We start from the raw sequence: 23607 nt of genomic DNA, 5'->3' as shown, positions 1-23607 counted from the left end.
AAAGCCGGCAAATATTTGTTGTGTTTGAATTCTTGGAATTAATATAAAAATGTGCTAATTTTATTTATCAGAATTTAATTTATAATAGCTCTGTTTGATTTTAACCGACCATTGAGCTAATACTAATAACCACATTATTTGGTGTACTCAAACGTATTTTGAATATACTTATATTTATTATAGGTGAATTATATATGAATAAATGTTACCTTGAGATTTATTAGGTGAGCTTTTACCACCATTTTGTTTTATTTCTTATTTTGAAGTGATTATCGAGTCTTCAAAGACATCGCGGCCATTTTTTTTTTTTTGTTCACCAGCAGCGGCAGCGCTCAATATTACTGGTTTTTCGAACTGGATAAACATTTTACATTAACACTAAAAAAATTATCCAGTTAAGTAGAAAAGTAACTTATCTTGCCTTGATAACATTTATTTTTTATATATTTGTTTTTTGACAACTGTTTCGTATCCCTGTGGATTGTAGAACAAACCCACAAAAATTTATTTTACATCATTTCGAAGTGTATTTCTTTTTCGTTTATTGTTTGGGGGGGGGGTATGCAAATCCCCAACAAATTTCATAAAAATCGGTCCAGCCATTTTCGAGTCCATAGGGTACGAACTTACACACAGTTGATCTGAAAATTGACTTGTGTTCGGTAAGAAATGGCATGCTACACTCTTTTGGAGGTTGAAGGTTCAATTTTTTCCCCCTCTTTATTAAACCATGGTCATAAAACCATTAACAATAGATGGAGGCTATGCATAAAACTTCAGGGTGCTTATGCATTTATGTTACCGGGCTGAAATAATAACGTTATTATTTAAAAATCAATTCTTAACATGGGGAGAGTGTTTTGTAATTAGTCTGTACTTTCGCCTAACAATTTAATAAGAAAAGAAAAAAAACATATCGTGAAACTTGAATTTAACTTGAAAATCTATTTTTTAAAAAAACAGCACGGTAACATAAGTGCATAAGCACCAACTCAGGAATATCATAAAAAATAGCCAAAACAGAACCTCGAAAATGTGACATGTTCATTCACACAATTCTGAGGCAGCACGTTCAGGATTGCAGCACACAATGCGAAAGGAGGTCGTCGGTACACCCCTGTTTGATTATGCAGAGGGTCTAATGTGAATGTATATCATAACAAGTTTGATCAATCCTCAGTGTGGGCGACACTCAAAATACAATTGCGAATTACTGAAGACTTTCACCCAATCATGGCTGACGGAACAAGTCAAGTCCAACATAAACAAATTCCTGATTAATCACCCCCTTAAGTAAGACGCTTTATCAAATCTCCAATACCAACTATTACTACGATATTATCCCATTGATTATTGTACACAAAATGACCCTTATCCCCGAGTGACTTACGGGCCTTGATAAGTGGTAATCCCCATGTAAAAAAAAAAAAAAAAAGAACATGCTACCTCCATGGATAAAATAAAATAAAGAGTTTCATTCAAAATTCAGTGCAGATTCCTGAATCCTGAATTCGACAGAAAGATTGCTGACTTCAGCAAGATACACCTGAAAAAGGTCGGAGGTTACATCAACCGAAACGTTTTCAAAATAAAACTCAAGGATGAAACAGTAGTCCAAATAATCCGAATAACATGAATTATCTATCCTCATCTCAAAAATTTAAAATCTTAAAAAGATATTTATCAAACACTTTTCTTCTTTTTTTTTTTTTTTTTTTACTCCTGGTCACCCCTAACATAAAGATAAGCAAATGACCAAGACGCCTGCACAAAGTGACGCCACAGCATTGACAAAAGAACAAATGTGGTTGGAGAAGCTATGGTGTTTGAGGCGTGCTGAGAGAAGCATGTGTTCGAGATGTGGTCGATGCTCAGAAAAGCATATGATTTAGACACATGGGTGACGTCACAGCAGAGACAAGGAGGAACACGCGGCCGGAGAAAGAGAAATGAACTGTTTAAAATATTTAGAAAAAACTGTGTGGTTAGAAATACCAGATTTAAAGGTTTTTGGTAAAAAAGAAAACGTGCGTCGAGTTTCTTCCTTTCCTTTTTTTTCCTTGCGAAGGAATCTACATGTTAATATATATATATATATATATATATATATATATATATATATATATATATATATATATATATATTTTTTTTTTTTTTTTTTTTTTTTACACACGTTCACCCCAAACAAGGCATATCGCCACTTAGACGTAAGGGGCTACTATTTGGGGCCATGCCTAGGAAAGATTAACAAGATATTGGTTTACATTACATTTAAACTTCTGTATATCAGTACAGTCAGGGAAGCAGGTAGCAGGAAGGGAATTCCAGAGTATAGCTGTCCGAGGGAAGAAACTATTAGAGTAGAAAGTTTTCTGGCATTTGGGGACCCCAACAGTGAAGGGGTGTGATTGTGTAGTTGAGTAGGTTTGTCAGGGGGGCACAAGTGCAACTAGTTCATCAGAGCACATGCCATTAAAATTCAGTTGAACGTGTGTTTTGCATGATGTTATGCGTTAGACGGAGACGCTCGGTCGTGAAAGACAAAAATAAACTCGACATTGATTTATTGAAAGAAATAGTTTGTTTCTAAATAAAATGTTTGATCGTAAAATAAAATCGGGCAATGGCTAATCGATAATAAAACAATAGTCTAACTAATGAACGCGGCGATTATATTATATTTAAAGTAAGTGGGTAACCTCTCTGTCTATCAAACATTGATTAACATGAAAATACCATCATACGAGGTGTTTTCAAAAAGTTTCCAGACCTTTTTTTTTTGTACAGACATTTAAAATTGTCATAGACTCTTGAAAAATCAGTATGTTATTTCTATACATCTTATGAGATGACTAACCAATGTTTTTGACTTCAGGTTCAAATGAACAGCTACAGCAGGAATTGGAATACACCGTACTAAAGCCTGATTGTCACAGCTGGTGAATTTAAAAAAAAATACAGTCTGGACATTTTAGAAGAACGATATGCAATAAAATTCTGTTTTAAACATGAAAAAATGCCACAAAAACGTATGGAATGCTCCAGACTGCTTTTGGGCCATCTTGCATGAATTGACTATCAGTTTTTGAGTGGCATAAGAGATTCAAGGAAGGCAGGCAGTCTGTGAGAAGAGTAAGAAAGTAAGAACACCAAAGTTGATTGGTCAAATAAAGAATTTCATGGATAAAGACCATCATGCATCTTTAGAGACAATAAGTGCACAGTTTGATGTCAGTGTGGGAACTGTACACACAATTATTTGCGAGGAACTGAAGATGTGGAAGATTTGCGCAAATGCACCAGTCCACAATTCCATCCTTGTCACAGACTATTTGACTAAGATAGGCATTAAGATAGTTCCTCACCCTCCCTATAGTCCAGACCTTGCTCCCTGTGACCTTTGGTTATTCCCTAAGCTCAAGGAAAACCTTAGAGGCTGTCGTTATGAGACAATTGAGGAGGCAAAAGAGGCTGTGATGAGGGTCATTGACATGCTCACACATGAAGACTTCCAGAAGTTGTTTGAACAGTACAAGTGCATTACAGCCGGAGGAGATTACTTCGAAGGGGACTAGAGTTTCATGTGTGTACTATCAATAAAAGTGCCCATACGAAAAAAGTCTGGAAACTTATTGAAAACACCTGTAACAGTGAAGCCCTGATCTCGGAGCTTTGAGGGGGATGGGGGCTATTACTTGTCATTAGACCCAGCTCCCTTTAAATGGCTGCCATCTTACAAAAGGGGTAAGTAACCCTAACCCTGACCCGAATCCCTTAGGGATCATATTCCAGAACTACATCCTCAATTTGGTTTTAGGCAAGTTCACCCTAAAACGTTTGACCTCCAAACGATGTTTCCATATTTCCAGTTTGTCCTTCAATGGTTCTAAGAACAAGAAAGTGATAACTAAGTTTTCAACATAAAGTTAGTCTCCTGAACAGCCCAACTTTCAATGAAACTCTCTTGGCAGTGTGTTAATGTTTGGGTTGGTAAAGTAACGAGAGATGACACAAGGGCATGTGTAGCTTACATTGAATGCATCCAAAAAACATGGGAACCCGCTTTATTCAAGAGCAAGTAACTCCTGTTCAAGGAATGGTAACTCATGTCATGACACAGTGCTTGCAAGATTATGATAAATAATAGAAGGTCAAGGACAGATGGTGAACTCCAACCTTGACATTGAAGCAATTACTGTCTTATCTACCCTTGTTTTAGTTCTCGGCCCTCGGGCCAAGATCCAAGTGTAGTATCTGTTCCGGCAGATACTGCACTTAAGATAATTTGTACCAGTCAATGGAGGGGAAACCCTCTATACTGGGACAATTATTATTTTTGGTAACCAGAGTGACCCCTTTTAGGGGAGCTGGTTTTTACCTCACATTAAAAACGGCCTTGTGCCTAATTTGCTCAGTGGGGGAGCAAATAAATACCATCTACCCTTGTTTTATATCTAGTGTTCATATATTCATACATTTTATGAGAAACCATGCATATTACCTCAGGATGCTTGAAGTCAACCCCAACAATGGCTACCAGTAGCAAGCTCAATCGCACCACCACACATAAGGGAGGAAAAAGCAACTCCAAAATGGATTTAAAACGTCGAGCAGGACACCAGGGACTTACCAATCCAACAAATTTTAAAAGATGCTCCAAATATCTCCAGACTTAAATCCCGAAAGCCCTTCTACAACTCAAAAAAGCAAAAAATTTCAACCCAGTTAAGACATGGGAGGAAGAATGGAGAAACAATATTCCCAAAGGAGGGGACATCATTGAAAACCCAACTTTGCACCTCCCAGGTTTTGCTACAAATAGTAGGAAGTAGTGGGTAGTCGCAAACCGGATCAGAACAAGACACTGCAGGACTGCAGTAAACAAACACAGGTGGAGACAAATAGACTCCCCTATGTGGCCAAAGTGCAAGTTAGCCTCCCAGGACATAGACTATCTGATCCTACACTGTCCAGGAGGCTATGCGACAGCCCATCTATCTGAAGACAATTTCTCAGACTGACTAAAAAATAGCTGAATAGACGGGTAACCCATACGATACTCCTACTTCTACATTGTACGAGATGGACAAACAAATATAGAATAAGAGAAAACGAAATGGAGTTTCATTCTATATTTTTTCTTTTTTTTTTTACATGGAGGTCACCACTTATCAAGGCCCGGAAGCCACTCGGGGATAAGGGTTAATATTAATAAACAACTTTATTTGTTATCTTCGTTAGTAGCGTGTACACGAGAGAAACGGGTTAGTAGGTGGACGTGTTCTTGTGTGTAAAGATGGATTTAATATATTGCCGGCTGTTGAGGAGAGAACAGTTCCGTTTACACATGTTTATAGCTAGTAGTCGTAGGAACGAAGGAGGCTGGTTAAAGGAGAAAGAAAGAACAAAGTCTTCAGTGTATTTTTTTTACACAGCAATCACCACTTATCAAGGCCCAGAGGCCATTCGAGGATAAGGGTTAATGAGTATACATTAGTCAATGTGATTATAGTAAACATAAGTAGTGGGAATTTTGTAAATTGGATTACTCACCGTGTTACCTAGAATATATATTCCATAATTCATAATGATGAAGTCAATGGTTTAGCACCTTTTTATTAATCGAGCAAGAAACTGTGAGACTCAGCAAAATGTTGTGTGAAAGCTATGTTGACTTGCAATGACTACTACTCCGTAATGAGGCTTCGGGTATACTATTGGGTTCACAACTAAGTTCATTCCGTTTTTAAATATATTATGTTTTGAATTTTTTTTTTTTTTTTTTTTTTACACAGGAATCACCACTTATCAAAGCCCGGAGACCACTCGAGGATATGGGTTAATGGGTATACTTTAGTCAATGTGATTATAGCGTAGTAAACATAAGTAGTTGGAATTTTATAAATTGGATTACTTAGGGGGGCGCGGTTCATCAAGAACTTGTTTACATATGTAGGAGTGCTCATCCGATAGTAGAAACAGAGCAAAGGGTTAGTGTCGCGTAGTAAGAAAGAGTACGTGTCTGGTGTGCACGTGGAAGCAAGTTAGCCTCCCAGGATATAGACTACCTGATCCTACACTGTCCAGTGACTCAACTGTAAGGAAGTTATGCGACAGCCCATCTATCTGGAAACAATTTCTTAGACTGGCTAAAAAATAGCAGTATAGCTGTCTAACCCATACGATACTACGACTCTACCACTTTTCCCCTACATGGCAATCGAATTGATTGTTATATTTTTGCCAAATAAATTGAATTGAATTGAATTACACTTGATCCCAGCTGAAATGGTCAACGTTGCTGGTGACTATCTCTTGTAATTTTAAGCAATCTGAAAATAAATAAATAAATAAATAAATAAAACACATTAGTCAATGTGATTATAGCGTAGTAAACATATGTAGTGGGAATTTTATAAATTGGATTACTTGGGGGGGGGGGTCATCCAGAACTTGTTTACGTATGTAGGAGTGTTCGTCCGATAGTAGAGACAGAACAAAGGGTTAGTGTCTTGTGGTAAGAAAGAGATTGTGTCTGGTGTGCACGTGAAAGCAAGTGTGAGTTTGAAGGTCGCCATTGTTAATGTTTGCTGCCAGTTGAAGCCAGTGAGAAAGAGGAAGAAAGGTTTGTGATTTCGCCTTTTATGTACTAGGTCACGTGATTGAGAGCTGACTTGTGATTGGACAAGCCAGGGAGTAAATGGATTTCAAATCTCGAGCCGCGAGAATTAGCTCCTGCCTGTGATTTTAGCGAGTTTTAGCCCCTAAAAACTCCTCTAGTCCACTTTAGACTTTACATACCATAGCATCTCTCTGGGACTTTTCTTTTTTTTACTCTTATTCAAACACAAAGTATATTACGAATTGGAACGTAAAGGGTTACTGTTTAAGACCATGACTATGGGGGATACAATGTAAGGAGTCAGAACAGCTAGATTTTTGTTCGCATTACATTTAATCTTCTGCATATCAGTACAGTCAGGGAAGCAGGAAACAGGGAAGGAATTCTGTCACAACAGTCATGGAAATGTAGTTGGGGCAAAAGAGGTTAAAGGAGAAAGAAAGGACAAAGACTTCAGTGTGTTTACGTATGTAGGCGTGTGCGTCCTATAGTAGAGATAGGGCAAAAGGTTAGTGTCTCGTGGTAAGAAAGGGTATGTGCCTGGAGTGCACATGGAAGCAAGTGTCCAAAGGTGGCATATGTGTATTATAAAAAGTCACCGACACTCGAACTTGAAACCTGACCAATAGGAAACGAAAAGGTTACATATGCAAATTAAGACGCGATCGAATTTGAGCATATAAAAAACCGGTATTTCTGTCATTGGCAAAAACATTCTTTCTGTTGATTCGGGGTCATTTGAACCTACGGTTAATTTGCATGTCAGTGGGAAGATAGAAATACAGATTTTCTTCGAAACAGGAAACGAAAAAGGATTGTCGCTTTTGCGTGTGCCGAGAACATTGCAAGCTGAAGAAAAACTTCTTTTTTTTTTTGCCCGGACATTTAACAGTATTCAGTAGTTCAAAGGCAAACTTCAATTTCAACACTTCAAATTCTAAAGTCTAGCAGTCTGAGGGAAGAAACCATTAGAGTAGAAAACTTCCAGCATCTATATATTTCAACAGTGAAGGGGTGGGATTTTGCTGCTTGTCAGGTTGTTTGGGAATATGTACATCAAGGGATAATATTTCTTCCTCTGAAATATAAATTGATATAAAAATTCACATAAATATCAATCCTGGAGCTTGGGCAAGTGAGCTCCCATTACTCATCATTACATCCGGCTCCCTTTTAAATGGCTGCCAATTTATAAAACATCCATAACCTGGAGCCCTCGGCACCTAGACTAGTTTGGAGATGTGCGTTGAGAAAAAAAAAAAAAATGGTAGTAGGCAGGCTTGAACCTGTACCACAAAGAAGGAAAAGAACATGAAAAAAAAAAGTGACGTCTTCGCTGTTGCACTCATCGCCAAACCAGAAACGACAAATGTTTTAATAAAGGCTAGACAATCGAAAAGAAAGGTTGACTTTCGAAAACATCAGCAAAAAAAGTGATCCCTCCCTGTAGAAAAGTGCTCAGTTGAGGGTGAAGGAATTAATGTTTGTAGCCAATTTTTCGATATTTGTCATCTGATGGGTTGAGCTTCAAAATGATACCGATCTCGTGAAAATCTGTCAAAATTTTTAGACATGCATACATACATACATACATACATACATACATACATACATACATGAAGGCTTCCTTCAGTCTTGACAGACTATGGATAACCACAGTAAGGGTGCCTGCACATGAAATTTTTGAAGCAAGAATTGCGCAATCTCCAACCACACCTTTCCTGATTCGACATTGTTGAATACCAGTGGCAAGTGGAGGTTCAGGACGACTGGAAACAATGCCAAGATAAGTGAAAAGCACATACAGCGCCTAGAATTCCCAAATGGTCACCCATCTGGTACTAGCCAGGCTAAATGTTGCTTAACTTTGGTGATCTGACGGGAACCGGTGTGTCAACGTGATTATGCCGTACATACATACATACATACATACTAGAGATTTAGAAGGCTATCACAATGCGAGGAATGAGATGTAGTCGGCTTGATGAAAGAAGACGAAAACAAGTGGCGATTTACAAATCAATAAGTACATACATATATATCTATATATACATATATTTATTCAATTGTATTAAATACAAATGTCTTACTTGTTATGTCTGTGACAAAATCCATAATATATTTCAGGAAAAAAATTCCCCTTTTCAAATGGTGGACGTTTTTCCCGAAGTATATTATGGATATTGTCACAGACATAACAAGTAAGACATTTGTATTTAATACAATTGAATAAATATATGTATATATAGACATATATGTATGTACTTATTGATTTGTAAATCGCCACTTGTTTTCGTCTTCTCTCATCAACACCGACTATATCTCATTCCTTGCATTGTGATAGCCTTCTAAATCTCTACTAGATACCTATCCCACACAATGCTTCAAGCAAACTACATATCAATTCTATACATACAAAGATTTTAACAGACAGGTGAGATTTATATTATAGATAATATTTGAATGTCTAATGCCTTTGGTCAAACTAAGATTCAGAAAATCTATATTTACCATAAATTGTCCATTTCCTTCGTGAGGAAGGTTTACTTAAGCTTGTGGTTCAGATTTCTCCCTTTCCATGCATGGGCGAATGGTGGCCATGTAGATATACAACATAATATTATAATGTTGTACGCCTACAAAGCCAGCATTCGCCCATGCATGGAATATTGTTGCCACCTCTGGACTGGTGCATCTACCACTAATCTCTCCCTCTCGAATAGGGTCCAAAAAAAAGTTTTCAATTTAATCGGTCCCACATTTTATCAATTAAGCTCCAACCCCTGTCCCATCATCACAATGTTGAATCTCTGTGTCTGTTTGACAAATATTTTAATGAAATGTGCTCTGATGTGCTCCCTTGATATACATATCCTAACAAAACTGCTTAGCAACAAAATCTCACCCCTGTTGAGGTCTCTAAATGCCAGAAAGCTTTCTACTCTAATAGTTTCTTCCCTCAACCAGCTAGACTTTGGAATTCCCTTCCTGCTACCTGCTTTCCTGACTGTACTGATATGCAGAAGTTTTTTTTTTTTGTTTTTTTTTTAATTCAATTTTCACCCCAAACAAGGCACAGTGCCACTTTGAAGCAGGGGGCTACTATCAAGGACTTAATTAGCGGGGTCATTATGAAGGGAGATGAGTAGAAAGATGTTTGTTAACATTACACTTGAACTTCTGCATATCAGTGCAGTTGGGAAAGCAGAATCCCGGAAGGGAGTTCCAAAGACCCGCAGTTCTGGGGAAGAAACTATTGGAGTAAAAGGCTTTCTTGCACCTAGGGATCTCTACTGTAAAGTTTAAATGTAACGTAAACCAACATCTTCTAATCTTTCCTAGGCATGGCCCCAAATCGTCCAAGTGGCGATATGCCTTGTTTTGGGTGAATGTGAGTAAAAAACATATATATATATTAACATGTAGATTCCTTTGCAAGGAAACAAACGAAAGGAAAAAAGCTCGACGCACATTTTCTTTTTAAACAAAAACCTTTATATCTAGTATTTCCAACCACGCATTTTTTCTAAATATTTTAAACAGTTCATTTCTCTCTCTCCGGCTGCGTGTGACTTTTCGTCTCTGTTGAGACGTCACCCATGTGTCTCGATCACATGCTTTTCTGAGCACCAATCACATCTTGAACACATGCTTCTCTCATCATATCTGAAACACCATAGCTTCTCCACATTTGTTTCTTTGTCCATGCTGTGACGTCACTTTGCGCAGACGTCTTGGTCATTTGCATATCTTTATGTGGCTTCTTTTTTTTTTTACATAGGCATCACTAATTATTGAGTCCCAGAGGCCACTCGAGGATAAGGGTTAAAGAGTGTACAGTAGTCAGTTGTTAGTAATGGAAATTCGGTAAATTTGTTAACTTAAGTGGAATGACTCAGCAAGAACTTGTTTATGTTGGACTTGAAGATAACTGCTGCTGCTACCAGCATCAGTGGCTCTGTTACGATATGAAGACCATTTTTTTCTTTTTCGTGATTATTTCAGAATATATACACATGTCAAGCGCGTTCTTAAGATTACAAGCATAATACTAAATAGATTTTAACTTCGTCAGAGCAAAATTCCACTTAAGCACTTGTAAAACAAGCACAGAGATGCAACAGTGTGGTGATGGGACAGGAGTTGGAGCTTGGTTGACACTGCATGACGTATTAGATTGGATACGTTTTCAAACTCTATCTAAGAAGGATAGAGCACTGGTAGATTCACCAGCCTAAGTTCTGATTCTCTTCTGATCTTGATCACGTGGTGCAATGAGGAAAGAGGTGGCTGGTTAATTTTAATACATCTAAAACCAAGGTTCTATCTTTACATCATCAATGCTCTGATCCTTGTCTGGCATCAATCAAAATGAATGGCTCTCATCTTGGGGAGGCATCATGTTTTGACAAGCTTCTGAGTCTGACCTTTACTCCTGGTCTGAGATGGAATACGTACATCAAATCTGTTGTTAAGGCTGCTGGAAAAATGGTGGCATCATTATACTGCTCCAGTAGATATCTCATTGCTGATACAATTCTCTACCTGTATAAGAGCCAAGTACGATGGAGTACTATTTCCACATCATTTTTCCAGCGGCCTTGGCAACGGATTTAATGTATGTATTCCATTTCAGATCAAGAGTAAAGGTCAAGCCCAGAAGCTGGTCAAAACATGAGGCCTCCCCAAGACGAGAGCCATTCATTTCAATTGATGCCAGAATGATGATCAACGAACGTTTCACATTCCCATATTTTTATTGCTATTGAAATTGGTGAAATCGACCATTTTTCAATCAAATCAATTGATTACCTGCTCTAGTTAGGGATCCATCACAGTGCACCGGGAGGAAGCTTTATATGCTTCCCCGGAGTGACTTAGTTCACAATACATTGTAGTCTACATTGCACTGTAGAGAACCTACTGTTGATTTTATAAAATTATTTTTTTATATATAATGGCTTGAATTAAAGTTAAAAATGCAAAAGTCAAGTATCATGGTTCAATTGTGCTCTAAACAGAAACAGTTATTTTGAGCATGCCCCTATCATATCAAAGAAACTACTGTTGACTTTATATGTAGGACCTTCCTGCTTGTGCTATAATAAAACTTTTCAAATGCATTTGTAAGGTAAGACTGTTCTTATCTTTTATCAGATTTTTTTCGATTATCGATTATTAAAGATATCTAGATACAAAACCTATCTAAGAACACTGTCAGGCACATAAGGTACATTTGTGTGATATTTAAAAAACATCAGCCCAACTGTTTAGGAGTCCATACAGAATGAACTCGAACTCTCTCTCTCTCTCTCTCTCACACACACACACACACACACACACACACACACACACACACACACACACACACACACACACACACAGTTCCTTTTAAATAATAAAAGAGAAAGAAATAATTAAATTCTGTAACTTCTACCATGCTAGAAAACTACTAACACCCGAAAGTATCCTGTACCTCTATAAGGCCACCATTCACCCATGTATGGAATATTGCTGTCATGTTTGGGTTGGTGCATCTTCTACTAGTCTCTCGCTCCTAGACAAGGTTCAAAAGAGAGTCTCCAATCTGATAGGTCCTGAACTGGCATCTAAACTTCAGCCTCTGTCCCATCGACGAAATGTTGCATCCCTCTGCCTGTTCTACAAGTATTTTAATGGTGAATGCTCTGACGAACTGCAAGCACTTGTGCCTCCACGACGTAAACACCCTCGACAAACCCGACAGGCAGCTAAATCCCACCCCACACAGTAGAGATCCCTAGATGTAAAAGATCTTTCTACTCCAGTAGTTTCTTCCCCAGAACCGCTAGACTTTGGAATTCCATTCTAGGTCCCTGCTTCCCCAACTGTACTGACGTGCAGAAGTTCAAGTGTAACGTGAACCGACATCTTGCTACCCAAATCTCTACATAGTACCCCAGTAGTTATTGCCCCTGATAGTAGCCCCTACACCAAAGTGGCAATGTGCCTTGTTTGGGGTGAAAATGTAATAAAAAGAAAATTTAAAAAAATAAAAAACCTTCACCACAAAAAAAAAAAAAAAAATTCATTGATTATATTTCTAGTCCAAGGGAGATAATTCATGAAGGATTAAAACATCTTGCATGAGGATAAGATTAGTTTTAATAAGAAATATTATTTAATCGGTTTTTAATGTGAGGGAAATATCAGCTCCCAAGAAGGGTACTCAGAATTGGGACAAAAGTAAGGCATTACCTGAGTCTAAAATGATTTCTGCTTCACTAGGCAACTACATTTTGAATTATTTATTCACAAAACAAATTAAGCACGAGGCCATCAAAAGTTTATAGAGTGGAAAGTTGGTGGTCATCCAATGTCCCTATTATTAGTTAGGCACTAGATTAGTTTTTGATGAAGAGGGGAGAATTCAGCTCCCCAAAACGGGCATTCTGGATTGAGACAAAAATGTTAAAATTGCCTCAGTCTGGAATGATCTTTTTTTTCACTGAGCAACAACAGAATTACATTTTGAATTGTTTATTTGCAAAAATAAGAAAAACATTCTAATTCAGGCACAAAGTCATCAAAAATGTAGGCATTGAGAGGATTGGTCGTCATTCACTGTCCCATCTATTTGGTTCTCTATGGGTACATAGTTATGGACTAGGTTGGTTTTTAATGAGGGTTAGGGTGGTGGAATTAAGCTCCCTAAAAAGGCCACTCTGGTTTTAGACAAAATTCTTGAATTGCCTCAGTTTAAAAGGATCTCTCTCCCCCTGTTAGGCAACCAATAGTAGTTATATTACATTGTGAATTATTTATTTGCAAAAATATGATATACATTTTAATAATTTAGGCATCAAAACTATGGTGAGTGGGCGTTGGTGATCATCAAATGTTTTCGTGTATTTGCCTCCCCATGAGGACAGAGTTAGGCACTGGGTTGGTTTTTAATGAAAGAGAGTGGGAATTTAGCTCCCCACAAAGGGTACATTGTGTAACGTGACTCGAACCGTGATCGTAACAGTAAAAACCTCTCTCAGACACCCCCCACTTCATTTGGTACCGTCAAAAAGGAACAAACAAACAAAAAATAAATAAATCCAACTCGGCTTTTATTTCTGTTTTAGCAAAAGGCTTTTATTACCGTTACTTTTCAAACAATGCTTCTTGTTTTTCTTTAACTGTTCATTTTGTCTGCCATGAGATTAAGAAAACCCTGCCATCTCAACACCAGCTTAAAAGTCTCTCGCTACCACTGTGGGAGCCACACATCCATCTCATACAGCGTGCATTTTTCAAACAAACAACAAATATTACACTGTACTTTGTTTTATCGTTACTTCCATGGCAAGTGCTCGTCTGAGCTCTAATCTCTGATCCCCCCCGTATCAATCTTTCACAATAAGCACCCGTCTAGCTGGAACCACTGTCAAAAATTTTCCCCACTATTTAGCTGTGCTAAAACCAAAATGTAGATTCCGTGAACAAAGCTTCTTTCTTAGAAGTGAATGCCCGTGGAACTCTCTTCCATTTGCCTGTTTCCCACCTAACTACAACCTGGATGTCTTCATGTCCAATATAAATAAATTCCTGATGAACCACCCCCTTAAGTAAGACACTTTGGTGACTACCTTGTAAAAAAAAAAAAAAAAACTTTAAATTATTCAAAACGTAGATTCCATAAACAAAGCTTTTTTCTTAGAAGTGCACGCCTGTGGAACTCTCTTCCGTCTGCCTGTTTCCCACCTGACTATGATACTATCCCATTGATTACTGTACAGGCAATAACCCTTATCCCCGAGTGGTCTCCGGGCCTTGATAAGTGTTGACTTCCATGTAAAAAAAAAAAAAAAAAAAAGAATTTGCAAAAATATGAAATACGTTTTAACAAGTAAGGTACAAGGCCATTAATTTTAATTTTTTTCCGAATACTGACTGCCTCTTTTGGGAGGAGTTGAATTTTCCTACATTAAAAACCCACTTTCTGTCTAACTGTCCCCTCGTGAGGAAGCAAGAAAATAGGAACATTTACAGCAAGAATTCGTCTTATTACCACAAGGGAAAATAGTTTTCTAAGAATTTTCGATCTGTGGAAAACATTACAACGGGACTGCTTCCTGCTGACTACCACATGGTCATTTTCAAATCCAATGTCAACAGTTTAAAACAGAGACTTTTTTTCCCATCCTTCAGGAAAGGATCAAAGTGAAATATCTGTTTTCTTCTCAGACAGTGAAGTGAAAAATCCTTCTTAAGTTAGTCGATTTAAATTTTTTCTCCATATCCGGAGAGCACGTTTCTTGGGTAGCTGGATTTTCCTCCCATGTAAAACCGACTTTTTGTCTAACCTGCCCTCGTGGGGAGGTAAGTAAACAGAAACTATTAAAGAAACAAATTAATATTTGCATTTTTATTTTTTTTATAGCAGAACAGGTACTTGTGCATTATAATTATATAATTATATATTTATCAGGTTGACAAGAAAGTTCTTGCGGTTTTTAACTTTTAAATTCAGATGAACATATCTCGGCTCAAACAAAAAATTATTGATTGAATTAAACACCATCAGAATCAACAAGGACAAGTGTATTTATGCCAGTAACATAAAAATCTTGCATTCTGGTGGCGATGAAATCCCTAAAGGCGGTTTTGATATTGCTTAGATTTTTGAAGCATTTCTCACGCAGAAAGTTGTCGAGATGCTTAAAAAAGTAGGTGAGAGGTCTGGATAGTATGGCAGATGAGGCTGTGATTCATAACCCAATTTGTCCAACTTTTGCAGCGTCGGTTTAGCAACATGCATTTGGGCATTGTTGTGGAGGAGAATTGGGCCTTTTCTGTTGGCTAATACTGGGTGTTATTGTCAAAGTTTCTGATGCATTTCATCCATTTGTTGACAGTACTTTGGATTGTTCTTGTTGCATAAAAGAAGGAAAGATGACACTTCATAACAGCATTTCTTTTGGTTGTCATTCAATTCATGATGCACCCACTTATCAAGTTTTTTTTGTCTTTTCAACCTCTCAAGTCATTGTATATGTTTCGTCTAATTAAAATGTAAAACAAGTTTATTTATACCAGTAACATAAAATATTGCATTCTGGTAGCGATGAAGTCTCAAGCGTTTTTGATATTGCTTAGGTTTTTGAAGCATCTCTCATGCAGAAAGTTGTCAAGTTGCTTGAAAAAATGACAGTCGGTAGGTGAGAGGTCTAGAGAGTATAGCGGGTGAGACAATCTTTCGTAGCCCAATTCGTTCAACTTCTGCAATGTGCGGTCGGGCATTGTCATGGAGGTGAATTGGGCTTTTTCTGTTGACTAATGCTGGGTGTTGTCGAAGTTTCTAATACATTTCATCCATTTGTTGACAGTAATTTTCCACCGTAATAGTTTCACCTGCATTTAAAAACAAAAAACTAATGGAAGAGACCACCAAACAGTCAATATTACTTTCTTTTGGTGCAACTCTGGCTTTGAGAAGTGTTGTGGAGCTCCATTGGCATCTAACCACTGAGCTAAGCATCACCGGTTGTCATAAGGAGGAACCCACTTTTCATCACAAGTCACAACCCAGTCGAGAAATGGGTCATTCTTGTTATGTAAAAGAGAAGATGACACTTCATAACGACGTTTCTTTTGGTTGTGGTTCAATTTATGAGGCACCCATTTATCAAGTTTTTTTTTTTGTTTTTCCAATCTCTCTAAGTGATTGGTAATCATTGTATATGTTATGTCTAATGCAGTTGGGCATTGTTGTGGAGGAGAATTGGGCCTTTTCTGTTGGCTAATACTGGGTGTTATTGTCAAAGTTTCTGATGCATTTTATCCATTTGTTGACAGTACTTTTCTGTCGTAATGGTTTCACCTGCATTCAAAAAACTATAATGGATGAGACCAGTTGCAGACCACCAAACAATCAGTATGACCTTTTTTTGGTGCAACTCTGGCTTTGGGAAGTGTTGTGAAGCTTTGTTAACATCTAACCACTGAGCTGAGCATTGCTGGTTGTCGTAAAGAACCCACTTTTTATCACAAGTCACAACCCGATTGAGAAATAGATTGTTCTTGTTGCATAAAATAAGGAAAGATGACACTTCATAACAGCATTTCTTTTGGTTGTCATTCAATTCATGATGCACCCACTTATCAAGTTTTTTTGTCTTTTCAACCTCTTAAGTGGTTGGTAATCATTGTATATGTTTTGTCTAATTCAGAAGCAAGTTCTTGAACACTTGTGCATGAATTGTCTTCGACTAAGGCTCTTAATTGATCGTTGTCAACATCCAATGGCCAACCACTACGCTCATTGTCTTCAAGACTCTCATCGCCACCACAAAATTTCTTAAACCACCATTGTGCTGTGCGTTCAGTAGTGGTTTCTGGATCAAACGCTTTGTTGATATCGCAAGCTTTTTCAGCCTAGCTTTAACTGGAAGAAAATTGTGTGAATTTGCTTTTTTCCCCATCTTGTAGTCAACGTTCTGAAAAGAAGACAATTGTTTAAAAACGATTGTAATTTAAACGATTAGATAGAGTGACAAACGTTCTTTAAAACGATTATTAAATTTGATTTCAAATGATGTATTTTCAAGTAAAGGTATTATAACGAAAACTTACTTGAAAATACATAATTTGAAATCAAATTAAAAAATTCTGCAAGAACTTTCTTCTTAACCTAATATAAAAGAATAACAGTTTAGTTACATCCCAAGATGATCCAAGATTGTCTTCTCAATCTAATAAAAAATTATTTTTAAAAATCTTATTGAATTTCCCCCCAAACGAAGTGCAGTGCCATTTTGATGTAGCGGGCTACTATCTAGGACATAATTTGCAGGAATACTATGTAGGGGGTTGAGCACCAAGATGTCTGTTTACATTACACTTGAACTTCTGCATGTCAGTGCAAACAGGGAAGCAGGAACTCGGAAGAAAATTCAAACGTCTAGCAGTCCTAGGAAAGAAACTACCTGAGTAGAAGGCTTTCTGGCATCTGGGGATCTCTAATGTGTAGGGGTGGGATTTTGCTGCTTGTCAGGGTATTTACCTCGAAGGGGTACAAAGGATTGTAGTTAGTCAGAGCACCTATCATTAAAATACTTGTAAAACAGGCAGAGTGATGCAATATTTCATTAATGGGACAGCGGTTGAAGCCTAGCTTGACAGCTCAAGACCTATTGGGTTGGCGATTCTTTTGAACTGTCTAAGAGTAAGTGACTAGTAGCAGATGCCCCAGCCCAAATGTGGTAACAATACTCCATACATGGGTGAACGGTGGCCTTGTAAAGGTACAGGGTAGTCTCAAGCATAAGTAAGTTTCTAGCACGGTAGAGAGAGCCCACCTTCTTTGAAGCAGCCTTGACAAAACCCTTCAATGTATCTGTTCCAACTCATGTTCCCTGTGAACGTTAAGGCGAGGAGTTTGAACAAAATACTTACAGGTAATGTATCTTTAGCCATGACTATTTGTGGTTGAAAAAGTTTCTTGTAATTATTAAAAGAAAGAAGTTTAATCTTGGCAGCATAGAATGTTACCATCCATTTTTGTCCCCCATTCCACTACAAACTGGAGGTCTTCCTCTAGGGTTTCTGCCATTTCTCATTCGTTTTTTCCTACGTGACTGTAATAGAGCGATTTTATCAAGGAAGTCATTTATCCCTCTGCCTGTTCTACAAGTATTTTAATGGTGAATGCTCTGACGAACTACAAGCACTTGTACCCCCTCAATATAAACACCCTCGACAAACCCGACAGGCAGCTAAATCCCACCCCCACACAGTAGAGATCCCTAGATGTAAAAGATCTTTCTACTCCAGTAGTTTCTTCCCCAGAACTGCTAGACTTTGGAATTCCCTTCCGGGTCCCTGCTTCCCCAACTGTACTGATATGCAGAAGTTCAAGTGCAACGTGAACCGACATCTTGTTGCCCAACTCCCTACATAGTACCCCAGTAGTTGTTGCCCCTGATAGTAGCCCCCCCCCCCCGACATCAAAGTGGCAATGTGCCTTGTTTGGGGTGAAAATGTAATAAAAAAAGTAAAAATAAATAAATAAACATGATATATATATACATATATATATATATATATATATATATATATATAATGTTTATAATATGTGTATATACATATAATGTTTATATGTGTGTATATATATATATATATATATATATATATATATGTTTATAATATGTGTATTGTTTATATATATATAATGTTTATATATATATATAATGTTTATATATATATATATAATGTTTATATATATATATAATGTTTATATATATATATATAATGTTTATATATATATATATAATGTTTATATATATATATATATATATATATATATATATATATATATATATATATATATATATACACACACACACACACACACAAAACAAACACAGTGACCTCTGGAATCTTATTCTTATATCACCTTGCACAAACCTTGAACTTTTGACCCAGGCTTTTTACCGCATTTCCTAGTGACCTGTTTCTTACAAACAGAGCAACAGCGAGCGGTCGTATCGCCATTTTGACGGATGACCAACTCAGCTATAAACATAGTCAATTCGCTTACACCGTCCTTTCACTAAAATAAACACTCGCTTGGCAGCTGAAAATTAAACAACTAAAAATGGCTCAGTTACCTTACGAAAGTTATCGAGATCTGAGTAAGTTTGTTTTTTTTATTTCTGGCTATTAAAAATTAGATTTTTTGTCGTTAAATAAATGCTATGTTATGAAATCAGGTTACACAATTATTACGTGTTCGCTCATCCGTAGAACACGTTTTAGTCAATCGTTGTCGCATATTTTATTGTTTTTTAAAACTGTCATGGCCGCCATGAAAAATGTTACTACATAAATACATTGGCGGAATGAGGTAAATATATATATATATATATATATATATATATATATATATATATATATACAGACATATATATAAATAGTACATTTAACAAAATTAAAAATAAAAAGGGATTTTTTTTTATAAAATACGTAAATAACTAAATGAAATCAAAAGATAAAATAAAATTTTTAACAAAGTTTAAAAAGAGAAATTTTTCAAATATAAATATATCTAAATACATGGCGGAATGAGGTAAAAAATAAATATGTATAAAGAATATGTATTTATACAGCTATACTTAAATATACGTCTATATACAAAAAAAATAAAGAAACAAAATTTTCTCTCTAAGTTAGGTAAATAACTAAATTAAATTAAATGATGGAATAAAAATACAAATAAAGTTAAAAATTATAAAAACTAAAAAAAAAATATGGATGGATCGATAGATAGACTGATTCGCTATTTTTGTTATGTTGTGTTATAAAACTAAAAATGGTGAGATAGAAAAATTGTCACAAAGTAGAATCTCATTCTTTAAGTCGTAGCATTATTAGTAACTCCGTGTTTTATTTATATTTCCACTCTCCGTTAAGTCTAGCTTTGTTTATGTGTGTATATATAATCGTATATAGATATATAGATATATCTAAATAATTTATAATAATCGAACAAAAACAAAGGTTGTCAATTTTTGCTTTCAAAATCTTGAATCCTCAATCGAAATGGATTCATCCGATTTAGGTAAGAAAAATGTCTAAAAAAATATTTTATTTATAATTTTTTTTCTTTAATTTTTAGTTTAAAAAAAAAACAAATTCAGTTTTTTTATATGTATATAAAAAATTATTTATTTCTGTATTATTTTGAATGAAATATGTGTTGTTTTCTTGTGTTGTGTTCGAATGTTTACTAAAAAAAAAAAGGTTTGTTTTAAAAAAAAAAAAGCAAACAAAAAATGCACTTGTGCAGTTTACTGTCCATAATTTTTATTATTATTAAAATAGGATTTTCAAGTGAAATTCAAATTTTAGGTATCTTTTTTTTGTTAGATGAAAGTACAGCATAGTTAACAGAGCCCCTCCCTCTCCCCTCTGTTAAGAATTAGTTGCACTTGTGCAGTTTACTCGCCGTGGGTAAAATTTTCAATTTAAATTCAATCTTTGGTAATTTTTTACGACGTGCCCCAGCGTATTATAAACACCCCAACCTCCCCATGTTAAGAACGGCTTTCGAGGTTAGGGGTGTTTATTCCGAAAGCCGTTCCTAACATGAGGGAGGAGGTTGGGGGTATTTATACTATGCTGGCTGGGGCAGGTCGTAAAAAAATACCCAATCTTTTCACATTATCTTCTGTTTATTAAATTGTTAGGTGAAAGTACAGGTTAGTCAAGTAAGTCTCACTCCTCATGTTAAAAATGGCTTTCTAAATATTAAAGTTACGGGTCGTAAACTACAGAAGCGAAGCGGAAGCGCCAACAAATTCATTAAAAAAAATTTGGTACTTCTGTCTGCACTAGTGTTACCGTGTTAAATTAATAACGTTATTTTGAAAACAGACTTAACATGGAGAGGGTGTTTTATAATTATTCTGTACTTTCACCTAACAAATTAAAAAAATAATTTAATTAAACAAAAGAGATATCGTAACACTTGAATTAAACTTAAAAATACTATTTAAAAACCAAAAATAGCACGATAGCAGACGTGCATAAGCACCAAAAATTTTGAAAGTCTAGAAGACCCAGACCCACCCTCCCCGTAGTAAGAATAGCTTTCGGCGGACCTGAAGAATCTTACCCCCATTTCTATTTTTCCTTTTCCTTTTTTTTTTAACACCTGCTCTAAATACACCGTAGTAGTTTTGCTTTTATTTTTTTTAAATTAATTTCGCTTTTTAAAATATTCTTAAAAAAGGTTGGTGCTAATGCACTAAACGATCCGCGCTATGTTTGAAATAGTATTTTCAAGTTTAATTAAAGTTTTATGACATCTGTTTTTATTAAATTGTAAGGTTAAAGTACAGATTATGTACAAAATAACCTCCCTTCCCCATGTTAAGAATGGCTTTCTAAATAACATTATTTCAGCGCGGATCACTAAGTGCACTTGTACCAAAAGGTTAAACTGCTTAAAAAAAAAAAAAAAAGCGGAATTTGGCCTAAAACAATCGAATGGTTCTAAAATGGGTGATCGATTTGCTAAAACGATGCATTAGAAACTGAACACCCCTTACAAATATTTAAATATTAACTATTTTTAGGAGGCAAAATTCTTCAGGTCCGCCCATGAGTGCATAAGTACCAAATTTTTTATTGAATTTATTGACACTTCTGCAGTTTACAGACCGTAGCTATTATTTAGAAAGCCATTCTTAACATGGGGAGGGAGGCGCCTCGCCCCGCCCCGCCCCGGAGGCTTGACTTGTCTGTACTTTCATTGGCAGACCCGAAGAATCATCTCTTTTTTTTTTTTTTTTTTTCTTTTAAAGTTTTTTCAGATTATCATTGTCTACCAGGTTATCAGAAATAATGAAAACGTCAATATTTAAATATCCTCAGTTCCTAATGCAACTATTCTAGTAAATACATCACCCATTTTCGAACCACTGTTTTTCAGCCAAATTTCGCAAATTTAGCCTCTTTTTTTTTTTTTTAACTAGCAGTTTAAGCTTTTTTTTTTTTTTTTTAAAAAAGCGAAATTTAAAAAAGAAAAGGCTAAATTTGCGAAATTTGGCCTAGAAACATAGGATGGTTTTAAACTGGGTGATTGATTTATTAATACTAGAACGTTGCATTAGAAACTGAGCACTCCTACAAATATTTAAATACTGAGCTTTTGTTTTTTTTTTCTAATTTGGTAGACTAATGTCCATTCAATAATAATCTGCTGAAAAAAATCTTTTTAAAAACTAGAGATGGGGGCAAAATTCTTCAGGTCCGCCAAAAATGTGTTTTTAGTAATTTGTTTTGCTATGTTAAACGAAATGTTAGAATTTTAAACAGGAGATCAGTTTTGAATACTTGTGCAGTTTACGTTTTATTTTTTGTTGTTTGTTTTTGTGTTTAGGTCGAATTTTCACGTTCATTTTCTTATGGTAGCTTTTGTTTATTAAATTTTTAGGTGAAAATAGAGAATAGTTAACAATGCTACTCCCTTCCCATGTTAAGAGTACATGTCGAAATAACACAATTATTTCAGTACGGTCCGTATTCTGCAGATCACCAACAAATCCATTAAAAATTTTCATATAAAAAAATTTAGCATTTTTTTTTTTTTTTTTTTTTGTTGGAAAGGTATTTTTTTTACGATCTGCCCCTCCCCCAGCGTAGTATAAACCCCATCCTCCAACCTACCCATGTTAAGAACGGCTTTCGAGGTGGGGGGAAGGGGTGTTTATACCGAAAGCCGTTCTTAACATGGAGAGGTTAGGTTGGGGGTGTTTATGCTACCATTGGAAATTGTTAAACAAAAAAAGTTTAAGATTTTCTTAGTTTAATCATTTTTTGTTTATTTGAAAGAACTTTTTAAAAAGTCAAATTTAAGAATGGCGTTCATAATAATAACCTTATTGTAGCACGGTCCGTAAACTGCACAAGTACCAAAACTTTTATATAGGTTGTAAATATTGTATTGTTTATGAATATTATAGTTTTTATTTCATCCATTTATATAATTTGACTTGAACAAAACCGATTTTTGCCGAATTAAATCAAACTTAAGGGTTACCCCCTAAAAAAAAAAAAAAAAAAAAAAAAAAAAAAAAAAAAACAATTCGCTTCAAAGTCTACAAATTTTTATGGTTTATGAATTTTATATAATTTATTTTATTAATAATTGGTAAAACAGAATGTCATACTTAGTTAGCAACAAACGGTGTTATTGTTCTGTCAGATTTAGCTCCTCGTATTAGAGTTCCTGTTTTGGGTCACTTATTCTTCTGGTTTGCCAAGATTTGTACTAATTTGGTTACGGTTAGATACCGAATTTCACTTCTGGCTGCAGCTTTGCAGTTTTTACAATGACGAGACAGTGTCCTTTCTAATTATCCTCGTCTCACTAGCAGAAAATGGGAAATATTTTTAATAAAAAAAAGTCAAATAACTGTTACCAAAGGCAATAAAACTCGGGATTATTGTAA

The 23607-nt window shown here is 35.9% G+C and overlaps 1 protein-coding gene and 1 pseudogene across 17 annotated transcripts in view; one reads left to right on the top strand and one right to left on the bottom strand.

Moving 5' to 3' along the window:
* The window catches only part of LOC145268857 (retinoic acid receptor RXR-like), a 647258-nt gene that overhangs the window by 317164 nt on the left and 306487 nt on the right, over positions 1 to 23607 (top strand). For 2 of the 17 annotated variants that reach the window (XM_080124569.1, XM_080124540.1), the window contains exon 1: positions 19117 to 19284. The exons of 7 other annotated variants lie outside the window; for them this stretch is intronic. In XM_080124569.1, coding sequence (XP_079980695.1) covers positions 19248 to 19284 — 37 coding nt within the window. In that variant the 5' untranslated portion in view covers positions 19117 to 19247. Of the gene's footprint in view, positions 1 to 19085; positions 19285 to 19936; positions 20211 to 23607 lie in introns of those variants that run through there. 8 more of the 17 variants (XM_080124567.1, XM_080124556.1, XM_080124558.1 and 5 more) reach the window with 7 other exon arrangements.
* LOC145268885 (5S ribosomal RNA) lies at positions 8421 to 8537 on the bottom strand (annotated as a pseudogene).

This window comes from Euprymna scolopes, chromosome 44 (genome assembly GCF_053919585.1).
Source record: "Euprymna scolopes isolate OS-2025 chromosome 44, ASM5391958v1, whole genome shotgun sequence".
Taxonomy (NCBI): domain Eukaryota; kingdom Metazoa; phylum Mollusca; class Cephalopoda; order Sepiida; family Sepiolidae; genus Euprymna; species Euprymna scolopes.
The sequence above is the reverse complement of the archived record's forward strand: the minus strand, read 5'-3'. Positions and strand labels throughout refer to the sequence as shown.